The following is a 13,359-nucleotide window of genomic DNA, read 5'->3' as shown; positions in this document are numbered from 1 at the left end:
GGTGAGGCGGTAGGTGCTGGGCTGCACCCAGGGCAGGTCCCACATGGCTCCGTGCTGCTGACTCAGGCAGCGCGCAGCTGCGCGGTGCGGGTGCTGAGCCCTGCACTGTGTCAGGGGCAGGACACCACCTCCTCCAGCACAGAGCAGCCGGTACAAAGTCACCCCACTGCCAGAGCGTGTTTCCTCCTGGTCAGGAGCAGATGGCAGCGATGTACGGGATCACCTCCATGGTTGGTTTGGTGGCATCACGCTCCCCCAGACCCAGGCACCAGCCTCAAGGTGCTGCCAGGCAGAGCCACTGTAGCCCCAATGGGATTTGGATACCCCAATGCGGTATCACCCCAAATATGACACCTGGGGCACCACGAAGGGCCTGGTGAGGAGCTGCGTGGCACCAAGACAAGCTGCTCCCTCCCCAGTGCTCCCTGCCTGTGGACATCCCGTCCCCTCCAGCCACAGGCCTCTGCCTAAAGGGCTCTGCAATGAGCTCTGCTCAGTGCCTGGAGCAGGGATGGGGCATTCCTCTGCTCCAGCAGCAGAAAAACAGGGACACAAATGGAAAAGGGGAGCATCCCTGGTGCCTCCTCCCCTCCTGTACCTAAGGCTGGCTCAGCAGGAGACTGAATGCCAAGCCAGCCTGACACCCAAGCCCAAGAGCAACCTTACTCCACCATAAGAACCGTAAGGGGACATCACTGAAGCTTCGTGATGTGGTCCCCTCTAATAGCCACAATTCCAAGCTGCTGCACCCCCAGCACTGGTTTGAAGGTGGAAAGCCAGATCAACATCCCAAATGCCACACAAACAGCAAGTGGGGACCAGTGAGCACATCCTGAGCCTGCAGCGCTACAGAGCAGTGCTGCTGTAGGGAATGCTCCCATTCCTTAAGCTGAACTGAAGTTTAGACTGTACTTACAGCACCACATCAGTCCCCAGCCACATCCCTTGAACACCCCTGTGACCAGCGCAGGATACCTAGAGAAGAGCTGCTCCAGAGCGCTGCGTCTTCCCTTGGAAACCCTGGGGATAACCGCAGGAGGACTCAGAGCACACAAACCCAGCGGCTCTGCTGACTCCAGGGGAACCTCCTGATTTACCTTCCTTTCGGACCGGCCCTGATATTTTTATACTGCTGCCTAAAATAAGTGGCCTGAGGATGCCTCTTGGGAGAGGCTGCCTGCAGCGCAGCCCAGCGAGGATGGCTCTGTGGTAACCCACCAGTGGGACAAGCTGCACGGGGCAGTGAGGGCACGTGTGTGCCCTACTGCCAGCACCAATGGGCCCATGGGTAGCACTGCCAGAGCTGTCCCTGCCCCATCTTCAACAGGACACAGGGGCAGAGGGTGGTGGGCTCAGGCAAGGCTTCCAAGGCACTGCAAGAGATGAAAGGGCTGGTCCTCTCCATCCATCTCCTTTCCAGCTCCCTCCTCAAGCCAGATCTGTCTCTTCCCCCCTCTCCTCCCAGTTATGATGAAGTTCTGTTCCCATAATAACAAATCCAGTGCCACAGGAATTCCAAGAAAAGAGAAGTGGGGAAAAAAGGGAGCCAAATAGAACATGAGTGATGTCAAACATGGAGAGAAGATTCCTCTTCCTGGCCTGGCTTTCTCTGCTGGTTTTACATGTATAATTCTTTTTTCTTTCCTCCTTCCTCGCTTGTTTGATTTCTGCATTATTTATGGCTTGTCTTCAGGGCCTGTATTTGCTGTTATTGTTTCGTTCAACAATAAAATAGATTAGATAAAAACCAACTGTGCTGATCCATGGCTGAGCCTGCTTGTCCTGCAGTTAGTGAGCCCATGATGCTGGGCAGAGCGGGTGCGAGGCAGTGCCAGGGGTCACCACCTAGCCCAAAATCCCTGCGGAATGTCAGGACATGGTCAGGATTTGGGCTCTACACACTGCCAGCCCTGCTGATACATGTTCTGTGCAGGTATAAGAGCTGTGCATAGAGCTCCTGGTGTGCTCATACCTCCCCCCCACCCCAGGAGAAAAAAGAAGGAAAAGATGGAAAATGTTGGTTGAGAGGAGAAAACTGGAAACTGGGATTGTTTAGGGCAATTTCATGAAATCCAAGGCAGTGATTTCACTAGCAAGGGGGCACCTCCCTGTGAAGCAGAGGCAAAAAGCACAATCAATCAGTTTAATGCCTATGGTAAGGGGTGTCAGCACGCCGGCAGCCTCAGGGATGCTGTGCTGTTCCCCAGCCTCCTGTGTTCCAGTGGGCAGCTCCATCCTGTGGGCATGGAGAAGGAGGAGGGACCCACCGTGGAAATGGAGCGGTTCCCCACTGCTCTCAATGGAGGGCTGCTTTGGGGTGGTTTTGTTGTGTTTTGCTTGAACTGAAAGAGATGCTTTCCGCCCCTTCCTCCTCCTCTCCAGCGATGTTGATAATAACACAGAGCCTGCACGCTGGGCTGTGTGTGAGAACAAAAGTAATCACGGGGAAATACAGTGCATAGGAATTAAATCGGAAATGCAAGGCCAGGGTTTCCATTTCGGTTCAGCTTCTGTATCATTTCCCATTGAAAACGATAAACAGGCTGAACACAAATCAGTTTAATGGCAGCACCTAATGGCAGCGCAATTCCATGTTTCCCCGAGCAAATCGTAGCTCAAGCCCAAAGCGGCAGCACAATCCACAGCTCCAGGGCATGGCCATGGAATGGCACAGCCCCAGGATCCCCACTGACCCCGGAGCAGTGCTGAAATACCCTGGTTCACCAGAGCACAACAGAGCTGGGGTCCCTCTCCAGGCCTGGGGATGCTGGTGGGCTCTTCTCTGCCCTATTCCCAGCAGGAAGGAGGCATCCCTTTGGGTGTTGTTCCCATCCTTGAAGTCCTGGAGCAGACCCAGAGCCAGTGGGAGCCTGCAGAGCTGTGCCAGGCTCCCCCAGCATGGGCCAGAGAAGGAGGTTTTGGTGCTGCTCAAGAACTACAACCCATTCCCTCCCTTCGCCTGGCTCCTGCACAGCACACTCAGTTAAAGCACAGCTGCCATTCAGTCCTTCCACCTGATCCTCATTCCTGTGCCTTGCTCTGTAGTACCACAGCATTACTGGCACAGAAGCCAGCTGCCAGGCCAGTGCTCGCCCATCATATCCCCCCTGGCTCCCATTTTGGGTTAGATCCCATTAATCTGGCTCTCTGCGACTGCTCCCAACCCAAAGGGGCTGTGGGGAAAGGCTGGGATCAGGTAGGGGAGAGAGGGAGGTTTGCCTGTGCCTGGTTAAGAGCCTCTGCGAGCGCTCAGGCTTTGCTTGCCACCCCCAGGTTGCCTCTGAGGTCTAAATCAGTTGTTTCCCATTTCACACTCGACATCTCAAACCCAAACGAAGAGCTGAAAGAATAGATCACGTCAAAATATTTCTGCTTCTCCCTCCTACGAGAATTCCCCATCAGAGACCAATCCAATTAAGGTGCTGGTTATGAAATTAACCATAATTACACAAGCGATATTTAATGTTTTGCATTCTGATGAAGAAACAGAATGGAAATGACAAAAAAACCACCCTGACAACAAGTGGGTCCTACTGAGATAATGGAGAGCAATGTGGGGTGATGGGGAATGCAACAGTGAGGGTGGCAGAGGCACCATGGGAACCAGCAGCAAGGGCAGGGGTGGGTGCTCCTAGGCACATCCCTCGGGGAGCAGTGCCTCATGTGTCCCCACAGCAGGGCTCAGCCCAGCCTGGTGGCCCCAGCAGGTATTTTACCATCAGAGCATCACTGGGGCCATAGGAACGGTGCCCTGGGAGGCACAGCCCAGCCCTGCACCTCCTGCAGGGACCCTCTGGGACCGTGCCCACCTCAGGGCACCAACCCCAGCCCTGAGACAAGGGACACAAAGGCTGCAGTGGGGAAAGCCTTTGGCCTCTGACCAGGACATGTGTGTGTGCCTCGAGCCTGAGAGTCGTGTCCATGTGTGCACATGTGGCCACTGCAGGATGCTGTGGGCACTGGAAGACTCACTGGCTTACGGAAATCATTGTGGAAGGAAACATGCAGGGCAGTTAAACAGCAGCCATTTACATGCCTATAACCAGCAGAATGAGTGAAACCAAGCCAAGCAACCTGGCTCCTACAACAGGGATGCTGACCTGCTGCCTAGGCTGGTCCTGTGCTCCATTAAGAGATGTTTGGCTGGGGTATGGGGCTGTGAAGGGTAAGGGATGGTGGCCGAGGTGTTGGTGATGCCAGAGGTAGGACTGAGCCTCTGGTGGGGCTCACAGAACTGTCCCCCCACACACAGCCATGCTGCTGCCAGTGCATCAATGACCCTGCATCCCCTCACAGGGCAAGCTGGGCTCTGTCAGTCACCCCCCACCGCTGCTCCTGCGAGGTGGGAGCCACCCGGGTCTTGCCCCAGCACAGCCCTTGGCTCCAGGGCTGTGGGCCCTGCTGCTCACAGGGAGCCTAAAGAGGGACAGGACCCTGTGTCATTCAGCAGCACTCATTCAATTGACCAGGTCATGCTGACAATTAACTCAGACACAGCCACCTCAGTGTGACCCGGCTGTGTCGGGGGGCAGAGGCCATGCTGTGCTGCTGACAGCAACGGGGTCCTGCCCTTCCCAAGCCAGCCCCCATCCTCTCCCTGCCTACATTGCCCTGTCCCAACAGCTGCAGGCCCCAATGGGCTGTAGGATGTGTCCCCAGCAGGGTCACAGGGAGCTGGGGCACGTGCAGAGGCACAGAGATCTCTCTCCATGCAGCCATTCCCCTCTGCAAGCTCCAACTCTTACTCCCTTGGATGGAGAGAGAGAAGGGGATAAAAAATAGACTTGGAAGAAAATTGAGGCCGTGGCCTTCAGTTGGTTTCTGCCTTTATTTTTCTCGGGTTGTTTGATTTGAGTTAAGCGTTTGCAGCCCTCTTCTCTCTCATCCCTGCCTCCCCTGCTACCTAATGAGCTCTTCTGGCTCTTTTCCCACCAAAAGCCATTTCTGCTCATGCTAGGATAAACCCTGCTCCCTTCCCTTCAGCACAGAACGGAAGAGAGCTGCTGACTCAGTGACTGGATGTGTTCACCCTCCCTCGCCATGCTCTGGCACCACCGGCTCTGCCTTCCTCTCACCAGCCCCAAACTACTGCCATGGTGCTGAGCACAAAGGGTGACTATGGGACGCGGAGCTCACATTGGCCTGTGCCATGCAAGGAGAGGCAATGTGAGCCAACAGCACCGCTTGCATCCACCCCAGCACTGGCATGGCCCAAGCAGACTGACCCAGGGGCCACAGCCAAGGGGGGACATGGAGAAGAGTCTCCAGCAGTTTCCACACCTGAAGTTTGGCAAAAGAGTTGGTGGAGCTGCATTGTCCACCAGGACATCCACAGAGATGTGTGTGCCCATTGCAAGCACAGCCTGCCCTGCCTCGAGGGGTGACACAAATGTTACCCAGTGTCACCCCAGCACCCAGCACACGGTGGAACCACAACAGGTTTGGTTGAGCTTTTTAATTCAGCAGTTCCACTATAATTACACTGCAACTGTGGCATTATTATAATGGGTTTTCTCAAGCCCTGGAATAAAACTTGAAGTTACAGGATTTTATACTTGGTACATACATCAAGCAATATAAACTTCAGCATCATTACAGTGACTGTATTAAGTAGGAGACTCAAGGAACAATAAGTCATTCAGTCATGCTGTTAACCTTTCAGTGATATGAAACAGTGGTAATTAGAGGTATCACAGAGTAATTACGTTATAGGTGTAGAGTAACTGCAGCATGGTTCGGCATTACAGAACTATAACCATTTGTTTTGAAATTAAATCCTCCACAAAAAAGGCTTGGAAAACCTGACTCTTCCCTAGGTGCTGCATTCCCCAGCTCTGGCATTTGCTCCCGTTGCTCCCTGCCCATCCCATGGGAGTCTCAGTGAAAGACGGAGCTGCCCAAGCAGCCGGTGTCACTGCTACAGCCCTGCCGGCTCCGAGGTGGCTGGGGGCTACAGCCCGGAGAGGAGGAGAAGCCCCTTCTCCTCCATGTTGTTAAGGTACCGAGACAACGTGCTCCAGGAAGGAGCCGAGAGCCGCACACAGAAGGCATGGCAAGGGGGCTGTGGGGCTGGTGTGGGGCTGGGCTGGGTTGGGCAGTGCAGGAATCCCTGGCAGCATCCATGCAGCCCCATGAAGAGCAACAGCTCCACGGCCATCTCCAGCAGGCGTGAAGGTCAGGTCAGGGCTACTGCAAGTGGCAGAGCAGCGAGCAGAGGGTTAAGGCAGGCAGGAGGCTGGGATGGGGATGTGGAAGGGATTTCATTCCAGAGCCCGGCTCCGGTAGGTGGTGCAGGGGAAGGGGAGACGGAGAGGGAAGGGAGAAGGGGATCTGTGGAGTGGGGCTGCTCCTGGGCATGCCCAACCTGCTCTGTCCCTGCGGGCAGAGACGCCAGCATGGGCTGGGGGCTGTCACCGGTCCCTGCTGCAGGCCAGCACGGAGGGTCTCTTGTCGGAAAGGGCGTTTGCTGTGGAAGGACCATGGACGGCAGCTGCTCGGGTGGGAGCGGCAGGCAGAGAGAGGCAGCAGAGCCTGGGCTTCACCAACCAGCATCCAGCACGCACCCGCGGCGGGGGGACCTGGTCCCACCCGTGCCCACACTCACTCGCTGTCCCTCCCGCCTACTGCACATCGCTTTCACAGCACCCACACTCCCATTTCTCCTGCGAGGCGGCACCTCCAGCCCCTGGAGCAAACCATGCCTCTGCCCTCCGCTCGCACTATTTATACACCCAAGGTGAAAAACCCAATAACCGACACACGTTATCAGAGAGCAACAAGCAACGGCACTGCCCGGGAGGGCTCCCGAAGCCCTTCTGGCCAGCAGGCTCTGGAGCATCCCTGCAGTCCTGGCAGCCTGAGAAGTCCCTTCCACATTAACCCCTTCTGTTTTCTGCCAGACACAAACCGAGGGCTGAGCCCGCGCTGGCAGCCTGACTCCCCCCAGCATCTCCTGATCTCTGTGTGGAGGGCTGATATCAAATGGGGGGACCCTTCAGGGTCCCCAAAACTCCCCTGGAACCTGAGGGATCATCCCACCCAGCAGGAACGCCCCACGGCCCCCGACTCACCTACCTTCAGGCTGGGGGGCTGGTGATGGAGAGGTGAGCCCCTGCCATGGAAAATCACACCCCATGGCTCCTGCCTTCCACCCGGTCACTCAGAGCTCTCCCTGCTCGTATTTAACCCTCCGCGTTTCTGCCTTGGGGATAGGCAGAGGGACGATTCCTCCTCTTGAATTAACCCTTGCTGGCTGGGGGAGCTGGGCACTGCCTGCTTGAGGCTGATCTCCGTGCTCCGGATGCAGCACTGTCCCGGCCATACCCTACCTGAATTGTAAGCTGCTCCAGACCGGCTAGCTCATCTGCTTAACTACCAGGGGAGGAGGAGAGAGCTCCCACATCAGGATGCAGCTCTGCGCTCGCCTCAGCGCCACCGAACCCCAGCCCTTCACCGAGCGAGTCATCCCCGGCGGGCCGGGACCCCAGCCCCGGGAGGATGGAAGCCGCCGATTCCCGCAGGGGCTGGAGCAAGGCAGGGAGCCGGTCAGGGCACCAGCAGAGGGAAGCCGCCCAGGCAGAGCGGGGCTGGAGCAAACCCCGGAGGGGACGGAAGGCTCCAGGCCCCGGGGCACACGCTCGCCTCCAGCCCCACGCCCCGCAGCCCCCGGCCCCGCTGCCCCTCCGCCCCCGGCGGTGCCCGCTCGGCTCCCCGCCACCCGGCCCCGCTCCCGCGGCACGCACACACACACGCACCGCCCGTGCCCTTCCCTGTGCATGCACCAAGTTCCCCCGAGCACCAGCGCGGGTCCGGCCCGACAGAGGGGTAGAGGACGGACACCCCCCCCCCCCCCCCCCCCCCAAGCTCTCCCGCACGGCCGGTACCGCCAGCCCCGGTTCCCCCCTCCCCAGCACCCCCGTCTCGCTCACCTGCATCTCATTCTCGCCGGCGATCTCCTTCGGTCAGAAATGGCATCTCCCCTGGCCGCCCCCCCCCCCCCCCGCCGAACCCTCCACCTGCAGTAACGCAGCTCCCCCTCTCCGCAGCGACAGCTCGAGAGGCGGCGGCGCTCCCGGGTCCGAGCCGCTCCCCCCACCTCCAGCCCCGAACCTGGGTCCGGGCGCGGGGCCGCTGCGGGGCCGCCCTAGGGACGCTCGGTCACCGGCTGCCTCCGCTCCGCACCCGCCGTGCGGGGGGCGGCGGCGGCGCTGCGGGGCGGCGGTGGCGGCATCTCCCCAGCGCGCTGGGCACGGCCCGGGCTCCGCTCGCCCGCTGCCGCCGGCCGGGTCTGCCGCGGCGGGGCCGGGCTGGGAGCCGCCGCCGCGCCGGCCCCCGCCTCCCCTCCGGGAGGAGCCGCCGGCGGGAGCGGGGCGGTGCGGGCACGGCAGCGGCGGCAGCGCCAGTCCCCTCCTCCCGCCGCCTCCCCCGCTCCAGCGCGGCGAGGGGCGGCCCCCCGGGGGCTGCGGGACGGGGCTCCCCGCGCACCGAGACCGGCGGTACAGGCAGAGCAGGGCTGCGGGACCCGGCACCCCGCGCAGTCCCTGTCCCCCGCCCCGCGCTGCTCGCAGGGGCTGGGCTGGGGGAGTGGTGCCGCCGGTCGCCCTTGCTTCAGAGCCCAGCCCTGCATGAGCCTGCCGAGGGAAGGTGTGAGGATGCTCTGGGGATTTCAGAGCGCTCCGTCCCACAGCAGACACCTCTGCAAAGCGTTTTGCACCTCTGTTTTCACTGACACCCCATCCCCGCCCCGACGCATGGGAGAAAAGGGGCTGTAAGGGGAGAACACCTCTGATCTGGGCCCTAGGGATCCCAAACGCCTCCTTGGAGGCATGGTGCATGCTGAGGTGGTGGCATCTCATTCAGGGCTAAGTGCACGACTTCCCGAGCACTGCACATTGCTTCACCCCCTTCCATAATGGACACTGATTTTTCGAGCAGCATTAGCAGACCTGCCCAGCCCTGGCTCTTCCAGCAGCAGCTGGTTTCTCCAGCAATAATGGACACAAACTTTGCTTCTAACGTGCATTGCCCCCCTCCTGCTTCTTCTGGCAGCAAGGCTCTTCCCACTCTGTCCTGCTTCCACCCAGCTGTCCCCTGCCACTGGCCAAAGTAGATAGAACCAAGGCAGCTGCACCAGCGCTCTCCACATTGGCACCAGCCCCTTTGTTGAGTCCCATGAGCCTTCCCTTGGACGTCTCTTTCAGCCAGTGGGAGCTTTGGAAGAAGATGATGGCTTGGCCTTCCTCCACCAGCCATTAACCAAGCTCAGGGATGAAGATTCCTATGCAGAGCATCCCTCTGGGCAGGCCTCCCTTCCTGCCTCCTTTGAAAGCAGAGCTGTGTGCTCACCCCAGCTCCTCCCGTGCAGTGGCATCCTTTCATCCTATGCCGTGCCTGCTGCCCTGGAGCACCAGAGCCCAGCGGCTGTCCTGAAACCATATCCCTGCATGGGCTACGAGCAAAGGCAGGGTCAAGCCCCTCTCTGCACTCACACAGAGCCTGTTGCTTCCCTGGAGCTCGCACTGGAGCGTGTTCTCCTCCTGCCCAGCACATGTAAGCTTCTGAGCGGGGCAGCAACAAACAAAAGGCAGGCACAGCGAGCTCGCCAGCTGAGGGCTGAATCACTCCAGCTCCCTGCTCCCGCTCGGCATTCCTGCCCATTCCCAGGCTGCTGCCTTTCCTGCCGCGGGCGCAGACCCCGGCTCCCCTGGGGCAAAGGATCTTTGCAGCAATAAACAGCAGAGGAGTGACAGCGAGTGTGTGAATGCACGGCGTGCTCCGCTCCTCACATCGAGGAAATTCAGCCTGGCCCCGCTCAGTGGTCCTCAGACCTTTACTCAGTGCAAATCGATGCCTCCTATTATGGCTATTTCAGCGATGCCATCGATGTTAATAGCACTTCACAAACACAGACAAAGCTTGCAATCTGAATGCGGCCAGGGAAAAAACACAGAGGACAAAAGACAGGCGAAGAGCTCTGAATGCTGTTTCTAATGCTTTCCCCCTCCATGGTTAAAGCCCCGATAAGTGCAGGGCACCGTGTGTTCAATGCTGACACTCCAGAGTAATTCCTGGCATTGTCTGGTGTGAGAAGGGGACATTTCACCTCAGCCCTTCCACAAAGATACGGTGAATCCGCCATGCAAGCAGCACTGGTGGCACGCGAGCGCGATGCTATGCGCTGCCTGGAAGCAGGGGGCCTTCCAAGACCGTCTTTCCCACCTCCGCTCCGATGGATGTCCCCACCCCGCGGCAGAGGACGGGACTTGGTGTGCAGAGCAGAGATGAGCTTTTCGGCTAAGATGGCATCTGTGCATGCCCTCCTAGGGACAGGTCCTGTGCAAACCCTGCCTCTTCCGTCACCTCTGCGTGTGGTTCCTGACTTGGGCAGAAAGGAAGCATCGCTTCGTACCTGCTCTCCCAGCTGGGCACAGGGGAACCAAGGCCCTTATCCACAGTGCCAGAGTTTAAGAGGAGCCGGTATGTTCAATCTCCCCCAGGAGCTGTTTGGGCTTTTCCCTTCCTCCACAAGCAGAGGGGTAACTCTCACCCTGCCTCATGGACAACATTTCCTTACCCAACAGCCTCAAGGACACCTCAGGCAAAGCAGATCCCAGCAGTAATAAACCCTGCTGATCCCAGCAGGAACTGCACTGGCTTCCTCCTGGAAGCCCCAAATGCTCCCCTATTTCTGCATTTACCGACCTGTCAATCATGAGCTCTGTGCTGGCAGATCCCCGTGGCCTCCCTGCCCCTAAATGCTGCTCCAGGACTGAAGGAGCAAGGCTGAGACCCCAAGGACCAGTGAGCCCCATGGCTCACCCCACACAGTACTGGAGGCACAGATCTACCTGGGACTGTCTGATTGTCCCCAGCTCTTCATGGGCCACCATTAGCCATCATCTCACCACCACAGACAGACTACCACCAGGACTGAGATCATCCCACATGCAGATGGTAGCACAGCACACCCTTAACATATGGTTGATAGGAATGTGAGCAGCAATGTGGCTCAAAGAGGTTAGGGTTATATCATTACCTGGAAGAACAGCATCAATGGGACATTAGGAAAAAGAACAGGGTAACTGAGTGCCATCATTCCTGCTATTGTAGTGGGACATTCAGAGTTAAGGATGTGTTTACTGTCAATGCCTCTGAGGCTAGTACAGGTGACAGAGCACTGGGGACATCCAGGAGTACACAACCAAACCTCACTGGAAGCTCTGCCCTCTCCTGCCCCACTAACAGCCCCTATCTATTTGCAGCTTCATTCCCTTCTCCCAACAGCTGGAGACCAACTCCAGCCACTGTGGGAAGCCACAAAGATGCACTCAAATGGGCCAACCTCCTTCTTGCAGCATGGAGGGACTCAGAACAAGGGGCTCCATGACCCCCGTGCAGCCCAGGCTCTGCATGCCACAGGGAGCAGCTCTGCTCACAAGCCCTCCTCAAACATCTTCCTCTTTGAAACCTGCAGGGAGCAGCAAGAACATTTGGGTGTCCATCTGCGGGGGCTCATCCCTCAGACAGATGCTCCAGCTCTTTGCCACTGCCATCCTCAGATGATAACGGGCTGTGGCAGATGGTTCCCTTCTGTTGGCAGGAGGCAGGAGTTTATCCCTGCTCCCAGCTCCTTCCCGAAGAGACAGCACCTGCACACATCACAAGGGACCGAGCCCCTTGCCCGGGCAAAGGGAGCCAACCTGCCCCTCAGTGAGGCTCTTTATCTCTCTTGGTTTTGGTGCACATGTGCAGGAATCCCACAAAGGGTCCAGGAAGAGCTGTGCTGGCAGGAGGGAGATGGATTTTAATTACTCCCATTATTATTATAGTTCCTTTTCTTTCAGATTTTCACACTTTTGTCGTAACAAGCTGAGCTGAGAAAATACATGCAAATGCCAGGCTGAGATAAGATGTACCACATCTTGAAGTACTGCCAGCACCAGCTCTGGGAACACCAGATCGGCTGTCTGCCCCTCCAGCCTCCTTCCTTTGTCAGCAAGGACAGAGAGGGATCTGCACCCGCTCTGCCCTGTGCAGCCAGAGAGGAGGATGCCTTGCATCCCCCTGGGGCTCCTCCTTCCTGCCCAGTCCTAACCAGTCCTTGGAGAAGGCAGCTGTAACCTCCTGGCTGTAGGGATGGGGATGGAGACGTGATGCGGGTGCCTGGTGCTGGCCGTGCACAACACAGCCCTCTGCCCCCCTTGGGGCTGCAGCAGGACCTAGGGATGTCTGAAAGCCCCTGGCTGCTGTGGGTGCAGTCACAGGAGAAACGTGCTCCCACATCACATGTGCTTTCTTCCTTGGAGGTGGTGACATTTTGGGGTGCACGCGGGGGAGTGGGATGAAGGGGCAACACAGGATATTCCTGCTCCCCCGTCCCCACAGCCATCTGGATGTGTACTGATGCCTCCTCACAGCAGGCTGAGTCAGTCCAGTGGCTTCTCATTATCAGCTGGAGGGAGTCCAAATCCTGCATTGTACGGCTGCTCCTGAGCGAAATTGAGGATCGTTATCAAGCATCATCATAATGGTTTCTCTCTGTATGTCTTGTACAGCTCCTTGCCCTGGTCAGCTGATTGACTTGGAGCAGAAGGAGGCCATGTACCAAAACTCCCTCAACCACTACTTGGGACTGCTGTGGCTGGAGCCATGCAATGTCCCCATTGTGCAGGCCATTGAGGGTGATCCCAGCACTGTCCCCAGCACAGCCTCACTTGCTGGGAGGCTGCAACCTCTCCAGCAGCAGCAGACACACAGTGAAGCCCATGTCCAGGCATCTCTGCTCTGCTGAAGCAGGGTGAGAGGCAGGAGATGCCACACTCGTGCCTTGCCCGTCTCAAACACGACATGACCCCTGTGATGCTCCAGAGAACAGGCAGAAAGAGGAGAAAACCTTTCTGGAGCCCCCCTCAAGCTGGTGATGCTGAAGGGGCCATGAGCTGCTGGTGCACAGGCGCTGCCCCAGCTGAGCTCACACAAGTCTGTGCCAGGACACTGCCACCACCTCATCCTATTCAAGCTCAGGGCACAGAAATTAGGTCTTCCAAAGAAATGCTCTGCTGCAGAGAGGGGCCACATGTCCTGATGTCAGCCTGACTCAAGTGCCTCACAGCTTCAATGCTCTGTCAAGCAGCCTGAACACACCACGGGAAGGGCTACAGGAAAAGGCTCTATTAAATTCTTAAGCTCATTGACACATATACAGGAGGTATTAATAATATCAAGCATCTCAGCTGTTGTAGCCCACATCCAGAAGATGAAAGATAATTTCTGGGACAAGGAAGTTATGACAGTGAGAGCTTTTTAACAGCCTGGTGTAAGAATAGGAACCGCACAATGGGACAAAGAGTGATGATTAAA

General features: G+C 57.7%; 1 protein-coding gene across 2 annotated transcripts in view; it reads right to left on the bottom strand.

Annotated features, from left to right (window-relative positions):
• Positions 1–13,359, bottom strand: part of LINGO1 (leucine rich repeat and Ig domain containing 1) — a 66,676-nt gene that overhangs the window by 8,399 nt on the left and 44,918 nt on the right. The window contains exon 1 of one of the 2 annotated variants that reach the window (XM_034066122.1): positions 7,929–7,991. The exons of the other annotated variant lie outside the window; for it this stretch is intronic. Coding sequence (XP_033922013.1) covers positions 7,929–7,934 — 6 coding nt within the window. The 5' untranslated portion in view covers positions 7,935–7,991. Of the gene's footprint in view, positions 1–7,928; positions 7,992–13,359 lie in introns of those variants that run through there. 2 annotated transcript variants of the gene reach the window in all.

This window comes from Melopsittacus undulatus, chromosome 9, assembly GCF_012275295.1.
Source record: "Melopsittacus undulatus isolate bMelUnd1 chromosome 9, bMelUnd1.mat.Z, whole genome shotgun sequence".
In the NCBI taxonomy this organism is placed as follows: Eukaryota; Metazoa; Chordata; class Aves; order Psittaciformes; family Psittaculidae; genus Melopsittacus; species Melopsittacus undulatus.
The sequence above is the reverse complement of the archived record's forward strand: the minus strand, read 5'-3'. Positions and strand labels throughout refer to the sequence as shown.